The sequence below is a fragment of the Dermacentor albipictus genome, chromosome 2 (assembly GCF_038994185.2).
Source record: "Dermacentor albipictus isolate Rhodes 1998 colony chromosome 2, USDA_Dalb.pri_finalv2, whole genome shotgun sequence".
Lineage (NCBI taxonomy): Eukaryota > Metazoa > Arthropoda > Arachnida > Ixodida > Ixodidae > Dermacentor > Dermacentor albipictus.
Window position 1 is genome coordinate 128686606 of NC_091822.1, and position 27920 is coordinate 128714525.

Here is a 27920-nt window from a genome sequence, read left to right on the forward strand (position 1 = left end):
GCAGGTATAAAATCAGCGTTAACTATTTACATAAATATGAAACAATGTATGGCAATCAGAAGTTCAAGTCATCATCCGGATCATCTTCTTCGTCAAAGTCATCCTCCCTTTCCATGACATAAGTGATCTCCCCTTTTCCAGTGCTGGAAGGTGGTTTCCTGCAAATGCGAAATACCAAACAAACTTGATGACATTAATTTATCGACTGAAGTATAAAAGCGCTTCAAATATTAGAACCCAACGTTGCACTAGAACAAAGTGACAATAATCTGAAATCATTTTCCGTTTTTAACAGAACACAGAGGGTTCAATGTTGGCCTGTACATGATTTGAAGCTGTAGCTTGTAACAACTAAGTAGGTGTGATGAATTGGTACAAATATTATGCCAGGTTACTTTTCTTCAGAGGACTGCCAATGCCAGAATGCAGCTTGCCCTATATTTAGAACCATGCAATGCTTGCCAACCTGTGAACTCGAAAATTCATAAAAATCCGAGACACAACAAAGTGGGAGGTGAAAAATAGCATGCATTTTTAAAAAGGTTCTCCTGAGTGCACACCTTTCTTGGGACATGTGCACACTTTATTAAAAACGATTTACTTTTATACACAGCCCACAAGCGGCAGCAAACGTGCAACAGCACAAACTGACAACCTTGTTTTTATATCACGGGGACTTTCTCACGACTTTGCCGTTTTCAATTTGGCATGCTTAAGAAACTTGTTTTAAAGGGCACCTGAACCACTTTTTATCGAAGTGGAGAAAGGCATTTGAAGTGAAAATAGGCTATTTCATAGGCACTGAGGCACTGAGCATGGAATGTCGGATATAGTAGAAACATGAATAATTTAAGGTTACTGTGTCTCGTGTGGTGCAAAAGAATGCTGTACTGTAATTCGCAAATTTTTCAGACAAAACAAAAGAAAAAAGGCAGAGGAAGAAATAATATGCACAGTTGCATTGCTCCACTTCTAATCTCATAGTTCTTCTGGGACAGTGCACTACATAAATGCTGTGTCTTTCATAAAACGTACAATGCTCCAACGTGCTTCAATGTGTAATTTACTGCAAAGGTTCTACTTAAACTACATACTTTGAAGTTCGCCTACACATCGCTTAGGCGTTCCCACGCGATTTGTACTCGGTTGTCCTGAGCACCTCCATGAAATCGTCATGTGAAAATGTCCCTGTCTACCTTTCAATTGTGCACAGTGATTTCAAAACCAAGAAAAACTTCATATGAAGCGATTTCATTCTAAAAGTGCTTAAAGTTTTCCATGATGCCATCTACCTATCAATCGCCTATCATCGCCGCATGACAACATCACACAAAGAGGTCACAAAATGTTGCAATGCATACTTGATATATGGCAGCACCAGGTTATCTTTGGCTGCTTTCTCCTCTTCGCTGAGCCGAAGGTTGAAGGTAAGGTTGGCCGTAGGATCAGGCTGCTGCACCTTAAGGAAGAAGAAGTAGCGTCAAGTCGCTATTTTGACTGCGCCATTGAAGCAGGTTGAAAATGGCTGTTTTCAGAGGGAGATAACACGTCTTCGACGCATTCACTTGACCCTAGCATAACCAAGACATGCGTTGCAGCCACTGGGGTCAGGTGTGTGCTTGCTGACCAGCCAAGTTTGAATTACCTGCCAAGGGCCAATTTCGTAATAAAATAAAGAAAGCTTAAGAAATAAAGAAATAAGAAAGAAATGTGCGGGCACCAGGAGGGACTCTATGGTCACAATTGAATTACAACCGAAAAATCTGACTAGCCACAGTTGAGTCTACTGAACCACAGAAGTCTACTGTATAAATGAACACAATTCGACAGCTAATTTTTACCACCACAATTGTTCAAAAACGTCTTATAATTACAACATCAGCACTGTACAAGGAAAATGGATGTTGCTGAACACACACACTTACAAAAGGTTTTGCATCCTGTTTTTGAGCTACTTTCTTGATGTCAGTGATGGACAGGTCTGGCTTGAGAACAAACTCTTCATCCTGAAAAAAAAACAATAGTGAGCAACAATAACAATGCAATAATTAATAGCTCAACTAGGCAGAATTGTATTTCATGTGCAAGTATTTCATGAACTACAAACTGCTTTTCATACATAGCCAAATCAAGAGGCGAAACTGCAAAAAATTGTCTAAAAAAGGAAGCACTGCACTGAATGCTGCCTTCTGTTTGCAATGCAATAAGTGGGAAATAAAAAGACTACGAACAACCACTGGCATTCAGCTGGTCACTTGCATGACCCAGTGGTCCTGACCCATGGTCTTGCTGCCCTGAGGTAGCATACAAAAGTGTATTGGCCAGTTGCCTGCTCCTAAATTTACGTACTATGTGATGCATATAGTTCCGGCCTGCTGCCATGGCTGTAAGTGACACTGGCTAACACTCCCAGGGCTATACTCAGTACACACACAAAAAAATACCCAAGAAAGTGGACAGGAGGATAGGCGCTGCCGTAGCTCGATTGGTAGAGCATTGCAAGCTGTCAGGAGTGAAAAGTGAGATGGGAAGAAAGTTCATGTCAGATGAAAGGAGAGCGAAAACGAGCCAAGTAATGGAGAAAAAAAGAAACAGGCAAGAAATGAGGAAGAAGAGCAGCCAGGTAGCATGTGGAAGAGAAAAGGCAGGAAAGAAGCCATTTTGGCGGATGGGCAGATGGGCGCATGCATCAACAAATGAATGGAAGGGGTGCAGCGTTCATACAAGTGAGTGCCACAGTGGGTTCCGCCACAGCGCCATGGTAACCAGAGATGTCTCCTTCGAGAGCTAGGCTCGGCGAGCCGCTGGTCTCCTTCATAACTAGCTCTAGTCCTAAGCTAACTGAAAGCTGTTGACACGTCAGCGCTTGAAGCGCTGACAGTGGATGTGCTGCTACTAGCCAAAGCCAGTGCCGTTCTAGACTGCTGGTCGGAGCTGTTCCAGTGCAACGTGAACACCAGCAGACACAGTTGCTTATCTGCTGAAGCCCTACGAGTACTGAGCAACAGTACTGAGTACTGAGTTCTCTTCGAAATGTCAGCAGGTGCGATCTGGGTCACAAACATGCTGCCGTCGATAGAGGGATAAGGCTATCAACACCCCCCGACAATGATGCTCCTGACTGGTTCATCGGTACTGCAATGATGTTCTCTGCTTCATAGAGGACCCAGATGCGAGTATTGAAGCATGCCTTGAGTAACCACAATATTGTGTAGAATATGTTTGTACGCTACAACACCACCTGTCTCTCCGGTGCATACATCAAGTGAGTTTCCAGTGCTGCTGCTGACGTCTGCGGAAGAAACACGGGTAGATGACCAACGAAAATATTGAAAAACAGGTGTTGGTGAAGGTAAGTGGACGCACTGAAACAGCCTAGTCAACTTGTTCAGTACTGCATTTGTGCAATGTTAATGAAAGGTGGGAGGAAAGTAACATAGAAGTAATCGATTACTTCTTTAGTAATTCCTCAGTACATTTCGTGGGCAGTAATGCGTCCCTGTGATAAATTCTAATTTTGAATGAAGTAATTGTAATTAGTTACCTTTTTATTTTGTAATGAGCACAAGTCTGGTTGGGGTGCAAGAGCGATTGATGAACTTTAGCACGCAAGAGGGATCAGTTAATACATGCCGTTTACATTTATATACTTTGATGCTTGTTTGTGTGTGCTTTGTTGCTTTTAACATGTCTCAATGAAGTGTTTGTTTGTGTAACAAGTTGCTGTCGAGCATTCATTCTGTTGACTCGAATAAACCTACCAGGCAGGTATATCTGTGACACACGCATTATGTGTAAGACCTGGGTACAGCTACTACCAGCAGCGAGTTGTCTTTTCATCCACTTTCCTTTTTCCTAATAAGTTGTACATTTCAATTGTTTCAAAAGTTGGTTTCACTGCACTCGCTTCTTTCAAAGTTGCATGGCAGGTGAAAAGACAGAGCAGCACGCTCTTCTAAGAGCAACTAGCTTTCCAAAATGACATCATCGTTTTGTAGAGGCTCTGACTGACGAGAACTCCCAATCTAGACTTCACGGAAAGGATGCAAATTCTCGGCTACTGACGTCCCGACTTGCCACTCGCCACTTCTCTAAGTATACATTCAGTCGTACTGCTAAAGGTCAAAGGCCAATAAGGAAGCACTTTGTGTAATCAAGGCAATGCTCGATCAGGTAATTGGAACAGAAACGCTTGAAGGCAGAGCAATGTGTCTGCGTATTGCCACTGTCTCTCGTCCCTTTTCATGCGCTAAAAAACCTCAGTTATGGAATACTACCAACATGCCCTAACCTAAGCGCTTGAAGGAAACCAGGGTGGGTGCAAAGAGTACGGCATGGCACAGTGCACCTTGAAGTGTCCTAGACGGAGGCCAACCTTTAGAAAGCTCGAAAGCCACTTTATACGAGCGCTCACCAGAGGGATAGTATCATCCCAGTTGAGAGCAAAAAACACGCCTTTTCAGCTTTCCTTACAATTTTGAAGTTTGTCAATAAAGTTTTTACAGTCAAAGCTTGATATAACGAACCTTGATTGAACAAAATTTGCAATGTATTGAACTATTTTCATTTCTCAATCTTAGTTGCATTAAAGCCATGTATTCCTTTTTTGCAATTTAACAAAGTAACTTCGTGACACAGTTTCAATTTAAAGAAGTTTTCGGGCATTTTATTCATGTACTTGGAGCCTGTATGGCCAGTAAATCTACCAAAAAACTATGCTGGCTAAGGCAAAAGTTAATTTAAGCATCCTTCTGCACGAAAAGTTCGAGTGGCAAAATTGCTGTCAAGCATGCACCAGGAAACACCACTGCACCATTTGTCGCGTTGGTATATAAGTAAAAAAAACACACGAGAGCTGATGATTCCTTCTGAGCAAAAGAGACGGGGAGGGAGTGAATGCGTGGTAACATGATCAAGCACGTGCTGGGTCGAGCAGGGGCAGGAATGCACCTATCTGCCTTTTTCTCCTCGTGCACATCCATGTGCAGGCCACGCACTGCTTCGATCTTGAAGGTAATCTCTCCGCGGCAAGCCAAAATGGATGGTGCCTCCACACGCATTTTGTTATTTCTGCACGTCTAGTGTTGGCAGTCGTGTAATCTCCAGTTTCCGAGACATGGTACGAACCGCTCACTCACGTTGTGACTGCAAGTTTGAGGTCATCGAGCGAAATCTGTTAATGTTTGCCTGAGCACACGTGACATAGATAAATCTATGAACCTTACTTTGTGTAGTCTGTTTGCTATAGCCTTCGACACTCCACATTTCTGGTGAAACTGACTATTTTTTTTTTGGCTCAGGACCAATATCAGTATCTTTTTACACATTAAACGTGGTCAGATATGGTGTCCAAGATTTATGGTGCCATGCGATGCAACACACACAAATTTAGGACGCCGTGAGCCGTGTCGATGCAATGCCTGTGGTACAATCTGCACAGCACGCGCTGGCGCTCATAACTGTGCTACAGTAAGACCTCGTTAAACCGTACTCGCTTAAACAACTGTTTCGTTTTAAAGTAGTAAAGTCAAATGCCCAACTCAGCGGCCATTGAACATAACGTGCGTTGTGTCCGCATAAACTGTACCAGCTTATAGCGTACGTATCGGTTAAAGCATAGTGTTTCCACTTTTTGTCAAGCAATCACTGCGGTCTTTCGTCCCCATCAGGCGGCCTTGGCAGAACTGCAAGCCTCAGAGATCAAAACAACGGCCTCCAAGTGCGCTGTGAGTTCGCGCGTGAGGCCATATCAACATCAACACCACTTCGGCGCCATGCCAGAGAGCATTGTGGCGTTGTGCAAGCTAGGACTCGCATCATGCCGAAGCTTGGACAGAAAACACTGGGTGCTCAGCATAGAAAAAAAAGTGGATATCGTTCTTGCTATTGAATGTGACACAAAGAAGTCGGCGCTGGCGCATGACAGGGATCTACTGTTGACTACGGTGTGTGGCATTTGGAATGCAAAGAAGCTGCTCGGCAGTGCTGCTGCGACCACGACAAGATGTCGGCTACGAGGTTTGACTTTTTGCCATCGTTATCTCTTGTTGCCGAAGTGTCACCTAATGACAGTGGTGAGGACGACAGGAAAGGCAACAGCATGGGAGATTCAGGCCTGACAGCGGTGGAAGCTGTGCATTATGTCAGCTTCATGAATGCAATTGTCACGACGAGAACAGCACCTCGCAATGAAAAAGGCGCCCTGCGACTTCTGCAGTGCTACCGCTTCCGTGCACAGAGAATTGGCAACGCCAACGAGGAATCAGCCATGCGAGTGTTTGCCAAGAAGAGCGTGCTGGCTGAAAAGCTGGCTCGCAGCTTCAGTAAGTTTGAGGCCGCTGTTGACACTGCTAGGCTGCCACGGTATCAAACGAAAATAACACTTTAGCAGTGCGAAGTGAATAAATACTGCATGTTTCTGCACTTCCATCGCACTTTCTCTGAGTTCCGTTTCCGACAGTTAAGTGGGTGATCTCGCACTATTTCGGTTAAGCAGTACCACTCTTCAGTATGTACTTTTTCCGAGCTCCGGCCAACTACGGTTTAATGAGGTTTCAATGCATTATGGCCTGACTTTCTTGCCATTTGTTTATAAGTGCTTACTTAAAGGATATTATCCACCCGGAAAGCTCTAGAATTTGCGAAGTTGTTTTTAATGCAGAAACTTTAAAACCTCAAATTAATGAAATTCGCAATGTAACAAAGTTTTTCGTGGCAGGTACAACTTTGTTCAACCTCTATATAACAAAGTTGTACTTGCAGCAAAAAACGTTGTTATATTGAGGTTCAACTATATTAGTGCTGCAGTGAAGCAAACTTTCACTTGTTTCTTTTTGGTGCCTTCTTACAAAACAGAAAAAACCTTTGGTATTATATCTTTTGGCTCTTTCTTTGCTAGGTGTTTGTTTGAATGAACAAATACAATTAGTATACATATTTGGGCCATTTTTTACAGAGAGTGCTTGGTAACAAAAGGGTTAGAAGAGTAAGCCTCATGTAGTAATACTTTAAGTTATGTCAGATTTGCGTGGGAAGAGCAGTGGCACACACGAGCACACTTACATCCCTCACGACACGTCCACTGGGCTTTTTGTGAACAATCTTACATCCAAGTGTGCCTGCCCTGTCGTGTGCATACGGTGTCAAGGTGGTGGCGGCAAGGTGGCATAGCTTGTCGACCTCGTGTTCCTCATGCACATCAGTGTGGAGAAGAGCCACGATCATCTGCAAAGCTGGTGAGGCAGTGAATGCATGAGAAGCAATCAAAGTAGTCATGGCATCAAATTTACAAGATGATATCTCTTTGCAGAAGCGTACACATTTAGGCTGGCTGATCCATGACTTGAGCAGAAAATAGCACAAAAGAACAAGACATAGGGAAGGGACAGACGATAGTGTCGACTAGCAATTGAATGCTCATTTGTTCTAGCAGCACTATTAGGTACGTATGCTTCTGTTTCATTTTTCCTGTTGTTTCTGGTTGAATGGTACACTACTTATGTTGCTTGAAAGAATAAATATTTGGTTGTCCGTCCTTTCCTTACATTTTGCTCTTTTGTCCTTTCTTCTCAAGATATTTCTTCCTTTGGGAGTAACATGCACATCATGGGGCATCACATTACTCGGCATGATACGCACAATGATGGCATGAATGATTTAAAGACACCTTCCAACAAAACATCATAAGCAGCGCTATGGCGTTAATTGAAACAAAGTGGCGGAGTACGAATCGCCATAGTCATAAGCCGAAATTGTATGCGAATGACATGACCTACAGAACGTTTCCTGCCTGTTTGTGCCTTGATTATTGAGTTCACCACCTTGTATATTGCAAGTTACACTCAGAGAGTGCCTATTCCACAAGTTTCTGCATTAGAATTTCAACTAGTACATGAGTGAACAAATCCAGGGTTACCAGCAGTTCTATTAATAAGCGCGTTCATGCTTGTTGAAAAAAACAAAGCGATTACTAGTTTGTAAAATCCTCCACTCATGTGGCACAGTTTTGTGGGCTTGCTGGCAATCAATCTTATTCAAAAAAAGAAAAGATGGCAAACTGACCTATAGTCATGCATTCCCAAGTGGCCTGACATGGAGCAACATCGAGACGGCTTCAAATGGAATGCTAATTTTGACCCGTTGGATATGAGAACAGCAACGCAAAAGCAATTGCCATCACTGCCTAGCACAAGGCTGCATTACAATTTGAAAAAGTTGGCTTGTCACTGTTTTCCTCAGCATAATCAACTAAGTCCCCCTTCTAGGAAAAAATCTACGAATGTGGAATGTGCAAAGCCCATTTTAAATTAAAATGAGGCAAGTTTCAAAGCACACTCCTTGAAATATGCTGTTTGCCTTCAGAAGCTTTTGCACAAGCTGCACCACTTATTTCAGGTAGTTTTGTGAGGCCTATCTGTTGACTGGCTCAAATTGTTTTGGGCACGCTGGCCCACTCCCTCTTCCTCGCAATCATCTCTCAATTATCCATCGGCTAACTTAGTCAGCTAGAGTAAACCTAAGCTTGCTGGTATTTTTTGTTTTTCACATTAACTGCAATGCAGCTGTGGCATCTGGGAGCCAGACCCACGACAAACGTGCTTGGTAGCTGACGCCGTGGCTACCGAGCTTTCGCGACCGGTACGTGCAATTCCATAGCTTGTCAGCTGAATGGAAGCAAAGTAGTAGCCAGATAATTTTTCTTTAGGGGCATGGCGGGCACAGGGTCGACAGCACCACTTTAATAGATGAGGCTGATTTGACTCTGAGGTGAGCAAGCAATTTTCATGCTGCTGCTGTGCCAAAACATAGGTCGTGACACCCACATTTGACTTGAGCGAGCCTAGCCCTCATATTCTAGAATGTCCCAGAATTTATTCCCAGACTAGCTGGCACATTATTATGGAAAAGTGAGCTTGTGTGGCCAGAATAGACAGGACACAAAGGAACATGAACATACAGTCGACCATAAACGTTTACAGACCAAGAGTTCTGAGACAAAGCTGAATATCTCCTCAGTCTTAAAACACAGCCTGTTATTCCCACTTTTAGCCTTTTGTGGCATATGCGAACAACATTGTGATGCACAATTTTACTGGCTGCTTTTAAAGGCTGCTCGTATATTTTGAATTTTCTGAGATCCCGTGGTCCGTAAACATTTTTGGTTGACTGTACATGAATGTTAGAGATGCTGCGCTCGACACTTTGCCTATACTTAATTAAGGAAGTAGAGGGCAGTGCCAAGCCTTGAGCAAAGCAGTCACTGCACTTCCATGACACGTGACACTTTGCGGCGACACCCGAGTGAAGAGCTTGCCACCCGGTGGTCTAGGCATCTTGTTGAATGCATTGGGGTGAAGGCACTGATGTTCCTCAACCAACTCCTCATTACAGGAATCACCCAGAAACATTATTAAAGTGCAGTGTATCCATCACAGGAAAGGTGGTGTTGTGGCACGACGACCTTCGAGTTGAAAAATTATGTGGAGAAGAAACCTCCAGAAATAAAGTGGTCGATCATGTCAAACATCTTAACATGTATACATCAGCACAGAGATGTCGAGCAAGTCTGTTGACCTGAGAGTTTGGTCAAGTGATGTTTAATCAGGTGTAGTACTTCTGTGTATGCTTTCTTTTTTTATATTTTCTTCTTGGCTCTTTTGGCTCTCACAGCAGCTGCTCATGAAAAAGGATAATGAGCTTCGTGCTCTCTTGCAGTTTACAAAAAGCTGCAAAAAACAGCAGACCACTTCAGAGTAAACGAACTGAAGTAACATCTGCCTTTTCTCAAGAATAAAGCTGTTACCACCACCACCACCACCTTTTCTCAGTGAAGGACAGAGAGACAAAGGTGCCCATCTCTACTTCTCTAGCTAAAAGGTTCCTGGGACCTTTGTTTCATCCTTTTATTTCCCTCTATGATAGATGGCCCTCTTGAACGTAAGACACATTTTAAGGTCCCAAAGCGAACCAGGGGCTTGTGAGACAACGTAGTGAAGTGCTCTGGATTAATTTTGACAAGCTGCAGTCCCTTAATGAGCACCCTGTGCTCGGCACATAAATGTTTCTGCATTCAACACTCATAAAAACAAGGTTGCGATGGTTAGGAATAGAACCAACACTATCAGACTCTGCAGCCACTCAGCCATCCCAGCAGGCGACGTGTGCCATCCACATGCTCACAGTCTTTGTCTCTTGCTGCGCATCCCAATTTTGGGCTACTAATTTTTGCAAAGAGAAACAAAGCAGTAAAAGGCCAACTGTGACGAAATAGTGGACCGCATAAGAAGACAAGTTTCAGACAGCATAGATATACAGCTGACTTTCTGGAATATTTTACGTTAGAAATACAGATGGATATGATAAAAACTTCTCCAAGGTAGATATTTCGGATACCAAAACATAAAACGAAAGCCATTATCACTTGCTGAAAATGAACCAGATCACAGGACTTTGAGAAACACTGTGACACATGAAAATGACTTCCGAGACTGGTGCGGTGCCCGCAGCGTGGAGAAAATCTTGGAAGCCATGTTATGAAATTTGTGTCATGCTCATCTGCTGAACCAGGTGGCATTTAAAGGCTGTTAATAAAAAAAATTACACAATTACCAACCCTGCAGCTTTGAAGCAATCTGCTTCTGTAGCATATACCAATAATTTACAACTAGTTAAGCAAAAGTGCAATTTCATTACGTGGGAAGGTGACCAGACTCACATTTTATCTTTCGCAGCAAGCACAGGAGGCCCATGTAGACATCGTCGAATGGGTGATAAATGAGGGCTGTCGAAAGTGAGTCAATGACCAGTGTAAACGGTTCCTTCTCCTTGCTGAGCATTTCGACCCACGTCGAAGGATTGCATTTGTCCGGCGAGCAAAAGGTATCGTGAATGGCTATCCTGAAAATATTTGATAAAGTTGCTTCTTAGTGCACATGTTTTTCCATTATGTAAGCAAGAAACCCTTCATGTAAAGAGTGTTTGTTTTGCTTCAATAAAACAACAGCATCAATTGTCCATGCTTGCAAAGCGGCTCATTATTAAAGAAAAAGTGGCACCATGAGACAGGCTCACTGTAAAAATACTCACAATACTTTGTTTATTATGGAGATGTATTCTCAGTTATGGCTTATTTGCTTCACTATTGCCCATACACATTTTGAGAGCATGATCGCACCACAATCTCTTAATGGATGCTTGTGTAATAAAGATGATTTGGTTAGTCCATGTGAAGTAAACCTGCATTCAACTGCATGTTTCTAATGAAAGCAATGAAGCTTGTCTTCTTTTGACCGAAAAGCACAAGTAATGGTAATGAATCAGTCATGGCAATGCTTTATGCTAGTTTGCACTGAACTGCTAGCTGCAACCTATCAAAAAGGATGCATTGATTTCAGCTGATAGAGGCTTGAAAGCTTAAAGGGACACTAAAGGAAAACAATAAATCAGTGTAGACTAATAAAGCATTGTTTGAGAATCCTGCAGGCAGTCATTTCAAGAAAATAGTTTGAATATTAGATGAGAAAATGAAGGTCCAAGTATCAGTATTTGAATTTCGCACCGAAAGGCCAGCGCCGGTACGTCAGCGTGACGTCAGGGATTCCAAAGTTTGTTTTCGCAGTTGGGCCGCGTTGGCTGAATAAAGGTTCCCAAAACTTGGCATGTTTAATATTTGGTTTCTTTAGAACACAATGTAGTCAATCTGTACCGCTATATATAATTAGTAGGCCCTAGAAGATGCCATCAAAATCCATGACGTCACAGCCCCCAGGTGCGGGAACTTAAGTAGGCGTCGCCACCCGTATTTCGTTCTTGCGCTTTTTCTCGCTTACCAAACGTCCTATCGTTGTTAGGGTGGTGTTTTTGGTGTTGTAGAACGGTGATTTACTGATGCAGAAGAAATCACTTTTCACTTTAGTGTCCCTTTAATAAAAGACCCATATAACTAAATTATGTATAAAAAGACACAAAGCATAAGCAGCTGTTTGAGTTGGATGTGGTACTTCCTGCATCCAAACATCACCTTTTTTGCAAAAAAAACTCTATCGTAACAAACACACAGACTTTGTGAAAAAGGCGTTGCTAGTGGCTTGTGTTTTAAATGTTTTCCCTATAAATGTATTGATTTTTAGCCTAGTTAATTTATTACTGATACTATCTTTTCCTGGCTATACTAAACAAGCATTTTAAGGCAAAATTCAGTGTTCTTAAGTTACAGTCAGTCAGCTTCAGTGAAACTGGGCGATCATTTTTGGTCAGTCATGAGTTTTGGATGCACAATTTTTCAGTCTATTAGAGCACTGCCAAACACTAAAGTGTCTTCGTGCGTGTAACAAGATAGTTTGACACAGCACCAAGAGCCTAACTAGAAAACTTATTTTTTAGGCATGTGCTCTAGTTAGATTAGATGCTGCACGCAGAGATCACGTACAAACCCATGAATTTAAAATATTGAAACTTGGGATCGAAGCAGTGCATCAACATACCTGTCGAGAGTGCTAGGTGGAAAGCACTTTCTGATCGTGCCTTCTTCTCTGTCATAGCCCAAGATGTGCACATTGTGACCTCTGAAAGATAGACAGAAAATATGTACGGGCAATTCTGGACACATTTTTCGTAAAATGCATTCGGGAATCAGAAAACGAAAGATCAGAGCAACAGAAGACCCTAGAGTTTGAGACAATGTATGCGTGAAGTCAGGGTCTGTAAACTGGAATAGGTTTCCCATAAAATAGCACTTACGTTTGGCTATAAAGGAAACAGAGTGACATCAACAAGCGTGCCAAGGCCTTTCTAACCATTCCTAGTTAATCCCGGACATGCCGCTGAATGCCTGCAGCACACTGTGGCACAACGAAAAATCTAAGAGCCTACTTGCTGGCACTTCTGTCATATGCTCTAACCACCAGGTACATGTGTCGTCTATTTAGGTGCTACTTAAAGGATGCTAATAATAAAATGAGACAATTACCAGCCCTGCAGCTTGCCAAGATTGTTTCAGTAGTACATACTACACATTTATTACCAATTTAGATAAAGTGAAATTTCATCACTGTTGGTCTTGAGCAGTTACTGCGTTTCAGCTTCGGGATTCCTGCTTGAGGTGTTGCTTATGGTGTTTAGTATGGCAGAGCATATGATTTGGTGCCAGTTCCCAATAACGGAATAACATTACAAGAGACAAGAAGGAGCACTGTGGCAAAATGCAACCGAGAATGGATTGACACGAGAATTGAAAGTAGGGATAGCTGGCGCTCGTTCATTATTGACTGCAGCGCGACAGGGTGACAACAGGCAGAAACAAAGCCAACACACACAGTGCTCTTGAACACACAGTGCTCTGCGAGTTAACTTTATTTATGTCCATTGTCTTCCTGTAGTGCTGCAATTAATAATGAGCGTGCACTGTTAGGCACACTACCAATGCAGCTAGGTATGAGCACTACAACTAACCAACATGTGAGCTGTGTAGTTCAGCTGACTGCTATTTCTTGTAAGTTCAATAATAAACTCAGTTTTGTTTACCAGCTTACCAGATGACCTGCATGATCTAAATCCAGTACTAGCTGAGGCAATCCTAAAGTGTTGAACAGTGCCGTGTGCCATTATGTGCTGCATGGCTTCTCAAACCTGTAATGCGTGGAACATCTAGTATAAGCTAGGAATGGCTAAGGATGGTCAGTGCGCCTGTTATCAAAACACATTCTATTTTTACTCCAGCGTAAACAGCATTGCAGCAAGGGTTAACGGCTAGAATGACCCTTGGTAACTGCATTTGGCCCAATGGCCCCACTTTCAAAAATAACCCCTACACATTTTTTTAAATTTTCTTTTTGCAAGTGGTACCCCATGCCTTTGGTATGCCTAGGCACTAGTAGTGAAGTTCTACATTCATTAATCAGGGCACGCATGATGAACGGCTGTTATGAAGATGCAAGGTTAGAAGTGTTGGTGATAGGCTGTGTATGGTAGTCCCTTTCGAGCCATCACTGCATCCACAATGTCACAAAATGAGGGACATGGCTAGAGAATTGGAAATCAGCAAAGTGGCCCAATTCAGTGCAAGCCAGGAACTATGGCAGGAGGGAAAGCAGCAAAAGAGCATATGCGGAGAGAATGCTGCTGAGGAGAGGGACAAAGTGGTTGCGAGTGACAACAAAGCTGACAAATGAAGATGTAAAAAGAGTTTCACATGGTGCTAGTAAGTAGTAGTAGTAGTAGTAGTAGTAATGAGTAGTAGAGGGGGTATTACCATTAGCAATAAAAGCAGAATAGAGGTTAGCAAGTCTTGCATGACTATGAGTAGTACAGAGTGGAGGAGAGACAAATGAAGGCCAAGAAAGACTGTGTAGGGCACCTTGTTTTACATTGTGGGTCATCAGTGAAAGCAGTACCTTGAAGGTTCTGCGCTTGTGATGCACATTGAATCGATAACCATGCTTAGAGCCCAAACTTCTTTCCAGGCACGTACCCAGGATTTTTTTTCGGGGGGGGCCCACCACCTCCATCATCATCATCATCATCATCAGCCTGTTTTATGTCCACTGCAAGACAAACGCCTCTCCCTGCGATCTCCAATTACCCCTGTCCTGCGCCAACCGATTCCAACTAGCGCCCGCGAATTTCCTAATTTCATCGCTCCACCTAGTGTTTTGTCGTCCTCGATTGCGTTTCCCTTCTCTTGGTACCCATTCTGTAACCCTAATGGTCCAACGGTTATCTAACCGGCGCATTGCATGACCTGCCCAGCTGCATTTTTTCCTCTTGATGTCAATTAGAATATCGTCTATACCCGTTCGCTCTCTGATCCAAACCACTCTCTTTCTCTCTTAACGTTATGCCTAGCAATCTTCGTTCGATCGCTCTTTGCGCGGTCCTTAACTTGCTCTCAAGTCTCTGCCCCATATGTCAGCACTGGCAAAATGCACTGATTGTACACCTTACTTTTCAATAATAATGGTAAGCTTCCAGTCAGGAGCTGGCAATGTCTGCCGTACGCGATCCAACCTATTTTTATTCTTCTGTGAATTTCCTCTCTATGATCAGGGTTCCCTGTGATTAATTGACCTAGGTAAACATACGTCTTCACAGTCTCTAGTGGCCGACTGGCGATCCTGATCACTTGTTCCTTTGCCCGGCTATTTATCATTATCTTCATCTTCTGCATATTAATATTCAACCCCACTCTTACACTCTCTCTGTTAAGGTCTCCAATCATTTGTTGTAACTCGTCTGCATTGTTGTTGAATAGAACAATGTCATCAGCAAACCGAAGGTTGCTGAGAGATTTGCCGTCGATCTTTACTCCTAAGCCTTCCCAGTTTAATACCTTGAATAACTTTGGAGAAATTCTGTCTCCCTGTCTGACCCCTTTCTCTATAGGTATCTCCCTGCTTTTCTTGTGTAGAATTAAGGTAGCTGTAGAACCTCTGTAGATATTCTTACGCGAAGGACGGTCAGTAAGACGAGAAACTATTTACAGATTATATTTACAACAACGGTTGCAGCGCTGACCGGTTAGATTCACAGCGCGAGCCCAGTTCGTTCTTCCTCCTCTTTTCTGGAGTTATGGCGCCTACGCGCCTCTTTCAAACAAACAAATACCACACGAATGTAGCAATATTTTCCAAGCTTTTTACGTAAGCGTTCTGTACTCCTTGATTACGTAGTGCATCTACGATTGCTGGTATCTCTACTGAATCAAATGCCTTTTCGTAATCTATATAAGCCACATTGCGAGGCTTATTGTACTCTGCAGATTTCGCGATAACCTGATTGATAACATGGATGTGATCCAGTGTGAAGTATCTCTTCCTGGAGCCAGCCTGTTCCCTTGGTTGACAAAATCCAGTGTTGCCCTTATTCTATTGGAGATTATTTTGGTAAATATTTTATATAATACTGGCAGCAAGCTAATGGTCCCATAATTTTTCAATTCTTTAACGTCTCCTCTTTTGTGGATTAGTATAATATCTGCATTCTTCCAGTTTTCTGGGACCCTTGCAGTCGATAGACACTTCGTATAAAGAGTCGCCAGTTTTCCAAGCATTATGTCTCCTCCATCTTTGATTAAATCGACTGTTATTCCACCTTCTCCTCCTGCAGGGCCCTTCTGACCTCATCGCTAGTTATAGGAGAGTTTCTGTATCCTATTCATTACTGTTTCTAAGTGAGCTATCGTGACTCCTCTGGGTACTGTATACAGGTCAGCTTAGAATTTTTCCGCTGCTTTTACTATATCTTCGAGATTGCTGATGATATTACCCTTCGTATCTTTTAGTGCATACATCATGGTTTGTCCTATGCCAGGTTTCTTTTTTACTGATTTCAGGCTGCGTTCATTTTTTACGGCTTCTTCAGTCTTTCTCATGTTATAGTTTCGAATATCAGTTATTTTCTCCTTGTTGATCAGTTTTGACAGCTCCGCGAATTGCGTAACGCTGTGCGGCCGCCAGTCCCATACAACCGCGTAGAGCGCAGGACTCTGCGATTCTAGACGTACTGCGCTCACCGCGAAAGGTTAGAAAAACACCCACATAAGCACAGCAGAGAAGTGGCTACGTGAGGCGGTTCAAAACAAGTAATTGTTCTCCACTTCCGGCGGTGTTTTCTCTACTTCCTTTTTAAATAAAAAGATGTTGATCCATAAATATTCTCATAAACAACGGTTAACTTATTTATTATTCGCTTTTGCTTGCAGTTTGGTTGTTGCCTTGGCTCTCTCCCTTAGTAGATCGCTTAATTTCTCAACTCCTTGCGATTTTTGTTTCCAGTTGCCAATTTTGCCCGAAAAGTGCTATACAATTAGGGAAAAACAGAGGAGGTAACGGGCGACAGTCATCTTACTTATGGGTTTAAGGATTATTGCAGGGTTTCATGATGGACGCTCTTTCACATTATTTTATTTCCCACCTTATCTAATCCATATCAAGTGTATATGGCTCCGGGCATCTTCCAGCGTCGCGGCGAGCCGTAACTCAAGGAAATAATGAAGCAAAGGGATAAGTTAAACGCAATTGGCGTTTTCTCCGGCCGCAACTCGTACCATGAGAGTACAGACCAGCTGAGTAACAGCCGCATCCCTCTCCTGGTCCCAGGATCAGCCCAAACAAAGAAGGTTGAACTAACAAAAGCAACAGCTATGCGCGGGACGGTTGAATAGATGGTGACAACTGAACGCATCTCGAGTTAATCGCGCGGGTGCAGAATCTATGAGAAAACTGTCCTTCACAACACAAGAGATGCCGATAACTACCGCCATCTAAAAGGAGTGAAAAAGGCAGCATAATGCTGACCGATGAACATCTGCCAAGTCTCAACATTGATCTGGCAGCGCTTTAGGAATGTGTGAGTAGTGGTGGCGTGGGCGGGGAGGGGGGGGTATGCCACTTAATTTCGGGGGGGGGGGGGGGCCGGGCCCCCCCGGGCCCCCCCCTGGGTACGTGCCTGCTTCTTTCAGTTTTACCTCGCATGATTTTATAGTGCAACATTTCGGTAGTTATGACCTCTCTATATTGTGCCAGAAGGCAAGTCTGACAGTCCTTGAAAACAAGCTCTCATCTGCCATTCTCTAGTGGCTCTCGAAGAAATCCGGCGTTTTTTTTTGTGTGTGTGTGTGCGACCAGGTATTTCAGGAATGTTCTAAATTCAAAAATTAGTACTTGCTGTTCAAAAGTAAATTCATTTGCAATGCAACCTGAGCTCATTTTGTATGTTACCTTACAAGACGATGTTTAAAGACAATGTATATCCTTACAAGACAATGGATATAAACAGAAGGATTAACGCTTGATATTTTCGCTACAAACAATGTTAAGCTATATATGAGTTGTCATATGCGCATTATGCAAAGGTTAAGTAACTCACATATGAAACACTTGCCTGTTGAACACGGCATTCTTACCTTTCAGAAACATTTCCATGAAGAGCGAACAATAACTCCAGAGTTCAGTGAAAATAATGAGGTACTTCTATCAGTACTTAGTACTAATCTCCAGTAATTTGCGAACGTCTTTCATGTATCATCTAATTATATGTTCGATCTGCTGCGCCGTAAGTTCATTAGCATCAAAAGTATGGACAGCTGGGTAAGTTGGTATGGCCTTTCAGTTTTTCAAGAATACAGTTTAATAGCACTGACCTGTTACTCTGTACAAGCGTCGCAAATCAAAACAACACAGAAAGAAGAACGACGAATTGCTGCGGATAAGCAGCTGTGCATCTAGCATCACGGCAACACGCGGCGTGTGCGTTGAGAGCGTTCAATGAAACGAATGAACATTTCATGAAACAAAATCTCCTGTATACACGAGAAACCTCATCTTTTCGGACAAACCTGTTGGCACATGTATTTGTCCAGGAATCCAAGAGCAAACGGGCTCTCTGTTCCAATGTGTCTGTTCAGAAACAAAACGACAAGCGACAATAAGGTTTTACAATTTCCTCAAAATAGATGCCATAATCGCCACATCTTCGAGTGAATTGACACAGTACCGTTTATCAGCACCAGTCCAGAAGTGCCTTGTTGGGAAAGCAAGCTTTGTAACATTACTGGAAGCGAATGATCGTAACTGCGAAAGAGAAAGCGGCAATCGAAACAAAACTGCGAGTACAGTACAAACAAAACTTATGGGGAGCGCCATATTAAGACAAGGTAGTGAACAGGGATTATTAAAAGCCGCCAAAAAAAATATTGCATCAAGAAAACTCTTTATTAATAAAGCTAAATAATGCTATGAATACTACTCCTGCCAATATGTTTTATAAAATAATTAGTTAGGCGTAAGAAAACTGAAATACGTAGCAGGTGGTGCCCGAAACTAGACCTGTATGACGTACTCGGTCTCCCCAAATCGCCGCCGCGTTCTACAAGCCAAAAGGTAGTGACTACAGTGACGGGGCCCGGCACTTTAACATCTGTACTACAGTGACGGGGCCCGGCGCTTTAACATCTGCCCTGCAGTGACGGGGCCCGTCTCCACTTTAACGTCAACACTGTAGCGACGTCAATGGCCGCACTTCTTTCAAACAGCATTCTATGCAAACAACTTCGAGCACTTCACGGCAGGCAGTGAACCTTATTAAGGTCCTAAGGAGCGACTCCGAAACTCTCTTATGAGGGAGGGGCCGCCGCGAGCCGCTCCCACGTTGGGACGGGCAGGCCGCACCTGGCCGCCTCCTCTCACTCTTCCGTGGTGTGATGATCGTGGTCCCGTAACGAGGGACACCGCCAGAGCATGTGTTCTAAAGGGCAGAATGGACCTCCGCACGGACGCGGCGTTAGGTTGCCCCTGTGATCCACAACGGCCGCTGCGAACCGGTCGGACGAACCGTATTAGGCGACGTCGACGAACGCGACCGATCGTGGATCGTCGGCGGCGGATCCGAGAAGTGCGGCCGCCCGGGCCCGGCGTCTGCCTACATTGCGTTGCGGGTGCACGTTGTGCGGGAACAGCGAGACCGTGACGGCCTCCCGCGACCACGCGTCGAGCGCGCACCGCCTTTCCCTGACGGGTTAAAGTCCAGCGCCTCCAGGATCCGCCTCCCCGCAGGCGAGGAAGCGAGCCTGACAACCTGGACTAATTTCTGTGACTCAACCTCATGGAAGGTGTTGTTGACCCCCAGCTGCATGAGCTTCGTGGTGCTGGCGTCTATGGGGATGCCGAGCACTTCACGGACCGCGATATTTTATTGCAGTACTGTCCCCATTATATTTCACATCCGGACCCAACCACTAGCTTGCGGTTATTGGGTCCAACAATCTTTTGCGTATGCACTGTAACACCTATGATGATTATAATAAAGAAAGAAGGTTCACTGTAATGGAAGGGGAATGATAAAAAACACATAAAAAAGGCACGGCACATGTTCGTGCTTGTGTAACGCCAGACAATGAATATTCTACTGAATTAAGAAAAAGAATCACTGGGTCGCTTAGAGAACCGATAAACATGCAGTTCGATGAAATTTGAGAAATAATGATATTGAAGCTTCCAATACTTTAGAAGAAAAGAAAAAGAAAATTAAGACTGAATCATCGCGACGGAACATCACAATTCGCCGTAGGCGTCGAATACCCTAGCTATAACGAAATTATTTTTGAACAGCTCCGATAGTGTCCATGCAACAATGGTTGCTTGCGTACTGTCAAATGCGCATATGCTGCGGCATAAAGCTCAGGCACGGTGCGAAAACGTGCTCGGAGCGAAAGCGAAACATCGTGCGAGGACATGCATGCAGACGCGAAGTCGGTCACCGTGAACCCGCGCGATCGCTGCATTAACTGTTATGCTACATTTAGTTACACAAACAGCCATCCCACCATAAGAACATACTTCACATAGTTTTCTCGACGATTGCTTACGTTTCACGCAAAACGGTTCGGGGGAATCGATCGCGGCGACCACGCGCAGTGTCCCAGCTTACTGTACGTAGTAAGCAGATAGCGTCTGTAAACCATTCTGTGCTTTCTGTTTGTCCAACATTATTATTTTAAAGGTAAAATACTGCCATTTCGAGAGTACTTGCACAATTGTTCAGGAGGGCTGCCGCGTAGTATGTTTATTTAGCCCCGACGCATGTGAGGCGCTTCCAACAGATGGCGACTCCGTAATCGCTCCCAATACCGACATCGTGACCGCCCCGTCGCTGCAGTGCAGTTGTTAAAGCGACGGGCCCCGTCACCGTAGTGTAGATGTTAATGTACCGGGCCCCGTCACCGTAGTGCAGATGTTAAAGTGCCGGGCCCCGTCACTGTAGTCACTACCAAGCCAAAAACATAACCTTCAAGATCTGCATTTTTGTTTGCTTCTGAACGAATCCTGAAGGCTATGTTTTTATCTGAACAATGAGGAGGAAGGAATTTCAAGAGCCAAAAATACGTCATAAACGTCGGTTTTTGAACATTTTAATCTGACGTCTCCCGCAACCGCTTCCGCCGCGTGCAACCAGTGAAAACATAGCCTCCAAGATTTGCATCTGTTTGTCTAGCGAGCGTGTTATGCTTGTTCTTGCTCAATATTGCATTGCATTGTACTGCACAATATTTTGAATATTTTGGCGTTACAAAAATGTGTCGTATGGCAGCGCCTTTGCGGTTGCCACTTCTCTCGCTCAGCTTTTCTTCTATAATACCTCTACGCCCTACTCTACGGGCGCAGACGAGAACCGCTAACAACGCGATCCCCAGCTTCTGTTCAGTATGGTGGCGCCATCTAGTACAAGAGTCTGCAAACGCATGTTCTCCCGTGCCGTAAAGTTCACATAAAAATTTTCTAAACAGCCATTAGAACTTAAAAAGAGATATACGGAATGAACGTCACAGAATGTCTTACGTGCGCTGCATGATTTTTCACAATAGAGTCAAACCTCGATATAACGAATTTTAACGAAATTCGCGATGTGCTAGGAATAAGATCACTTCCCGAGCTTAGTTGCACTGAAAACCATGTATTTATTTTTCGCGATTTAACGAAGTAACTTCGTGACACAGTTTCGATTTAACGAAGTTTTCGGCCATTTCAATCATATACTTGGACCCTGTATGGCTGGCAAGTCCAGCAAAAAACTATGTCGGCCGTGGCAAAAATTATTTCAAGCATCGTTCTGTACGGTAAGTGCGAGCGGTAAAACCGCTGTCAAAGCACGCGCGCCGGGAAGCGCTGAGGAGGAAACACCAGGATATGGAAACACCACTGCAGCATGTGTCGCGTTGGTAAAACAACTCGGTGAAACACGAGAGCTGACGATTGCTTAATTCGGTGCAAGGAAAATGGGGAGGAGTGAAAGCGCGGTAACGTGATGAAGCACGCGCTGGTGAGGAAGGGGCGGAACGCGCGTTTATTTGCCTTCTGCTCGCGCGCGTCTGTGCGCGGGCTACGCGACGTATGATGTTGGAGGTAATCCCTCCTCGGCAAGCCAATATAGATGGTGACTTCACGCGCATTTCGTTGTTAGCACGCGTCTAGTGTGGGCGGTCGTGTCATCTCAAGTTTCCGAGACACGGTACGAAGCGCTCGCTCGCGTTGTGACTTCGAGTTCTGGCATCGAGTGAGATTTGTTAATGTTTGCCTCAGTGCGCGTGACACCAATAAAAGTACGAACCTTACTTCGTGTAGTCGCTCTGCTATCGCCATCAATGCTCCACCTTTCTGGCAAAACTGACTTTTCTTTCTCTCTTTTTTTCCCCGCTCAGGACCAACATTTGTATCTTTTTACCCTTTTGTTTTCAATTGTGGGCGCCGGCTGCAGGCACTAAGTGTGGTCAGTTATGGTTTCGAAAATTTACGGTGCCGCGCAACCCAAAACACGCACATATCGGACGCCGTGATCCACGTCGATGCATCGCTCTCGGTGAGATCTGCATGCACCGCACGCGCAGGCGCTCATAACTGCGCTATTATGACACCACCTTCTTGCGATTTGTTTATATATGTTTACTAAGAAGATGTTATCCACCCAAAATGCTCTGGAAATTTGTGAAATTGTTTTTAATGTTGAAAATTTAGCACCTCGAATTAACGAAATTCGCGATTTAACGAAGTTTTTTCGCTGCGAGTGCAATTTTGTTATATCGAGGTTCAACTTACGTTAAATACATTTAGCGTAACAAAAATGAGTCCTAGCTATGGGTGTGCGAATGTTCGAAAATTTCGAATATTATGGAACATATTTTTAATCGTATTCCCTTCGGAACGGTGTTCGAAAATTTTGACATATTTGATTGGACATGAATATTCGAAACAAGTCGAATATATTGTTGGCCGGGCAGGACAAAACATGGTTCTTAGCGTTTATTTCTATCGAATCTAAGAATGTGTGTCTGATTTTGTGCTCATTTTTGCGATAATTTCATGCTGCTGGCGAAATTTCGCCTGTAAAACACGCTTAGATAATGGACGCCTAAGCATTGCAGAAAAGCCAGCCTCTCAGTGGCAAGGGGAATGGGTTTGTGAACAGCCAGGGTGCACTCTTTGCAGGTTCGACCCCATTCCTAAGCTTTTTGCTTGACAGCAAATGCAGTGAGTGACGACTGGTACAGGGTCAAATGCCTCTGAGCTTACGGGATATTGATGCGGTATAATAAGGCACAAGTTGCGAGAACAGAAAACTAGGAGAAATTATAAATAAATAAATAAATAAATTATGGAGCTTCACGTGCCCAAAACCATGATCTGATTATGAAGCACGTCGTAGTGAAAACCTATTTCAAGTACTTAATCAACCTACTCGTAATTACAATCTTCTTGATCTCATTTTAACAACAGGTCCAGAAACTGTCACACATATAACTTACTTAGATGGATTCAGTGATCACCAGCTACTCCAAATGACCATCGACAATCCGTGCGCGTCCACCGGTTTCAAAACAAAGCAAATTAGAGGCTACAATAAAGGTAATTATAGTATCATCGACTTAGAACTAGACAACTTCTTTATTGATGTATTGGAGCCATCCTTTTACAGCAGATCTGTCAACAATAATGGAGTTCTATTCAGGGATAAGTTGTCTGCATTAATTGAAAAGCACATTCCTTTTGTTACTATAATTTACGATAATTCCAACCCATGGTTTACTAAAGCTCTTCACAGAATGAGAAACAAGAACGCCTATTAATAAATACAAAAGCTATCCAAAAGTATCGCACAGCTTTATTGGTCGTGAAGGATAAATATTTCTCAAAAGACATACCAGGAATTCTTACAAGCAATTCAAGAAAATTCTGCAACATAGTTAGCCCTAGTAATAAGTGTAGTAATATTTCACTGCAGGATAAAAACAACTCACCTATTCCTGACAGTCAGTGCCCGACAGCATTCAACTAATTTTTCACATCCATCTTTACAAGAGAAGACAGTTCTAACCTACATTTTGTACGCGATTTTGATTTCCAGTACATGGCTCCCATCATTATCACTTTAAAAAACGTAGTCGATCTTATAGATAACCTTAAAATGTCTTCAACCTCTGCCATATATGGTAAAAGAACACAGTACTACTATCGAGCCCAATATTCTGCTACACCTATTTAACCAATCTCTAACAACTAGTATGCGTCCTACAGACTGGAAGATATCAAAAGTAGTGCCTGTCTTTAAGAAAGGTAACAGGAGTTCTAGTGAAAATTACCGTCCTGTATCACTAACGTGCATTTGCTGCAAAATGTTTGAACGCATTATCGCACCCATATATATTCTCATCTTGAATATAATAACTTTTTTTATCCGAAACAGCATGGTTTCCGAAAAGGATTTTCTTGCGAAACCCAACTACTAGAATTCATGTCAGACTTAAACTTTGATATGAACAGTAATGAAAAAAAACTGACTGCATCTTTTTGGACTTCTCGAAAGCATTCGATCGTGTAGCCCACAGTCGACTCATATCAAAGTTCTCTGCAATTAAACTTGAATAACTAACCTTATCATGGATTTGTAATTTCCTTTCTAATCACGAACAGTTCACTGTTGTTGCTAACTTTTCCTCTGTCCTGTCTGACGTCAACTCCGGTGTACCTCAAGACAGTGTACTCGGACGTCTTGTCTTTTTAATTTACATTAACTACTTACCTTAAGTATATCCTCTTCTGTACGATCATTTGCTGACGACTGCATTGTATACCGTTCGATTAACTGTTTCGCTGACCGCGCGGCATTCCAAAATGATCTTGCACTTATCAGTGATTGGTGTGCTACGTGGCTGATGTCCCTAAACGTGTCGAAGTGCAAAATAGTTTCCTTTTCTCGAAAAACCGTTAACTCTCACTTTTCTTATCATTTGGATTCTAACACAGTTGACCACACCACAGAATATAAATACTTAGGAGTGCTCCTTACGAACACTCTTTCATGGACTAATCACACAATCTCCATTTCAGCTGACGCCTCCAGATCATTAGGATTTCTGCGCCGCAACTTAAGAACTGCGCCTTCAGCACTAAGAAAACTAGCTTACATAACTATTGTACCGCCACACATTGAGTACGCCTCTTGTATATGGTCTCCTCATCAAAACCACCTCACCGAACTCCTGGAGAGCATCCAGAATAGAGCTAGCCGTTTCATTTAAAAAAATTATAGTAACCAGTCAAGTGTAACGCAAATAAAAGTCGATCTTTCGTTGCAACTCCTAACTACTCGCCTTGATATTATCCTTCTATTATTATTTCATAGATTCATTCACACAGTTGACCTAACTTTATCAAACCTGAAAAAAAAGCATCTTCGACGTCACAAAGACTGAACAATCAGTTCAACTACACCCGAATTTATTTCAACACACACGCTTTTAATTTTTCAGCTTTGCCCCGTGCGGTCCATTTATGGAACGCTCTACCAGGTAACATTGCCTGCCAATCTAAACACAGTGACATGCCGTGGTTGCTCAGTGGCTATCGCGTTGGGCTGCTGAGCACGAGGTCGTGGGGTCGAAACCATGCCACATTTAGATGGGGGCGAAATCCGAAAACGCCCGTGTACATAGATTTAGGAGCACGTTAAAAAACCCCAGGTGGTCAAAATTTTCGGAGTCCTCCACTACGGCATGCCTCATAATCAGAAAGTGGTTTTGCCACGTAAAACCCCAGAATTTCTTCAAACACAGTGCATTATTTAGCAATCTTTTAATCGATCAATATGCCGTTTCAACCGTCTAACAGGACTTGCCTTCTTTTAATTTATTTCCTGCATTTTTCTACAAGTTAATAAAAGAATTTCAGTGATCCTAATGTTTTACTATACTTACTACTGTATACATGCAAAAACGTTTATAATGTTATTATGCTAGTATGTTTGCCGTTTGTTGTTATTGCCCTACATATTGCATTTGCTAATGTCGTATTAATTTTCCATGTTGCGTGAATATTCCTTTCATTATACTGATGTTTCTTTCTTGTCGATTCAATAATACCATTTTACCGTATTTCGCCCCTTACACAATGCCTTCTCGAAGGACTGTAAGGTGTATGCCAATAAATAACCTGCAACACATCGAACTATATACACGTGCAGATGCGAAGCGATTTCAAAAAATGGCTGTGGCTTAGGTAAGGTTAAGCCCAGGATGCGAAGCATACTAGCCTTTATTTTAGTTGTTGAACCACTGTTTAGCCTGGTGAACTGCTGTTGCTTGGCTATATTTGGTTCGGCTAGACGAAGAAACAACTCATGCATTACTTCTTCGCCTTCAAGAGTGGAACGCGACAGCGTTCCCGTCGACCCGCCAAGGGGTGTAAGACAATGGGCTACAGGGCAGCGACTACGCGTCCCGCATTGGACGCGGTGAGCGTCGAGCAAAGCAGCGTTCGGCGCGGCAACGAAATGTGCGCCTGAGCAAGAGACGCACGCCTTAGAAACAGCGCGTTTCTAAGGCAACACCGCATTCACTAGAGGCGCTTTTGTACCGCTTTGAAGCGTTGTACTCGTGGCTCAGTGGTAGCGTCTCCGTCCCACACTCCGGAGACCCTGGTTCGATTCCCACCCAGCCCGTCTTGCAAGAGTTGAGCCAAAGCCACTTCTCCTCTGTCGTGACGTCACGGTGTCACGTGATTTCATGGTCACCGCCGCGCCTGAGGAGCTGGGTTGAGCCCTCGTAATATGCTTCGCATAAAAGCCTCCACAGCGTTGACTGCTATGTATGGAACGCATCATATTACTTTCTGAAACATTGTACATTCAAAATATATGCTATTGCAACGGAGCCCCGCACAATCATCGCCCAGTTTCTCAATGGAGCCAAATATTGTACCGACGGCTAACATATGATATCTTGGAAAGCTCCAGCACATGCTCTGGCTATAGTCTCCAAACTTAGTTTCCATATATAATTTGCATTGCAAACAACATAGGTGTAAAATTTTAAGGAGGACGATTTTTAAAATTTCATCATAGCCTTTAAAATTACAGCTCCACAGTCAAGGCAAATATTCCGGAAACTATATATTTCGACGCAGAACGTCTATCAGCACGGTCAGCACAGGGAGCTGCTTGCTGCAACGAAAACGTAATAACACGGACTTTCACCAAATTCTGTAAAAATATTAGGGAGCCTATACATGCATGTATTGGTTCCCTAGTAATACAGTTGAATCGCATAATTCCTTATTTTTATCCGGTGAAAGCATTTCACCGGCTAAGAATGTTAAAAGTTATGCGCAAGACGTGTTAAAGGCCCAGCGTAAGACGCACCTTTCTGTACCGGACGTTTCTCGAATGTTATATATATAGACGGTTCTATATGTTGTCACCGAGCCTCGTGTATTCGATTCCTGTGCGCGACGGGAATACTGGTGTACATTGTTCTATTGAGCCATGCGTTTCGCGTTTCGCCCCCATCAAAATGCGGCCCCTGCGGCCCGGATTTGATCACGTGACCTCGAGCTTAGCAGCGCAACACCAGAGCCGCTAAGCCACCGTCAGTGCGTTCTGCCGCTCACCAGTTACCCGTTTCACGCCAACTTGTGTTACCGGGAACGTGACCCTTGGGTCACTGGCTATGTGCCACTTAGTATGTTCCTCTTTTGAATGGCAAGAAATCATTTAAGATTTCTCCAGTGCCTCGGCGGAATCAAACCAGCTTCATGTATGCTCAGACAAACTTCTGCGAAGGCGTATCCACGTGAAACAGAAGCGCCACGCGCAGGCTTTGACGCGGCGCCGCTAAAAAGTCGAGGACACTTAAGATATATCCCTACGCGGATGAATGCGAAAGCATTGCTACGACTTCCCCATGACGACTCGTTTTAGGAAACGTCTTGGTTTGGTTTTCACGTTGCCTCGTATCATTTATCGCATCGCGTGCCTCGGCCTCGTTCGCGTACAGTACTTGCGTGGACGTCAAAAGGAGCCGGGCGCAGCTACTGACGGAGAAGTTGAAGGTTCGTCCATTGGAGCGCACGACGGAACTCACCGAAACAACCGCACCGACT

At 43.6% G+C, this 27920-nt stretch overlaps 1 protein-coding gene across 1 annotated transcript; it reads right to left on the bottom strand.

Moving 5' to 3' along the window:
- On the bottom strand, nucleotides 1–27920 carry Elp5 (Elongator complex protein 5). The gene is made up of 9 exons (XM_065426008.1): nucleotides 27902–27920; nucleotides 18490–18566; nucleotides 18332–18392; nucleotides 12483–12563; nucleotides 10715–10896; nucleotides 7063–7232; nucleotides 1926–2006; nucleotides 1362–1459; nucleotides 1–158 (listed from the first exon to the last, which is right to left on the bottom strand). The coding sequence occupies exons 2-9, from the start codon at nucleotides 18542–18544 to the stop codon at nucleotides 56–58; spliced, it is 831 nt and encodes a 276-aa protein (XP_065282080.1). The 5' UTR covers nucleotides 18545–18566; nucleotides 27902–27920; the 3' UTR covers nucleotides 1–55.

What these genes read in the sequence shown, in the direction of transcription:
- Elp5 (XM_065426008.1), bottom strand. Translation starts at nt 18,544, where the DNA reads ATGTTACAAAGCTTGCTTTCCCAACAAGGCACTTCTGGACTGGTGCTG. An exon ending in CTTGCTGCGAAAGATAAAAT is followed by an intron (nt 7,233 to 10,714) that starts GTGAGTCTGGTC and finishes CTGCCTCACCAG; the next exon opens with CTTTGCAGATGATCGTGGCT. An exon ending in AACAGGATGCAAAACCTTTT is followed by an intron (nt 1,460 to 1,925) that starts GTAAGTGTGTGT and finishes TTCTTCCTTAAG; the next exon opens with GTGCAGCAGCCTGATCCTAC.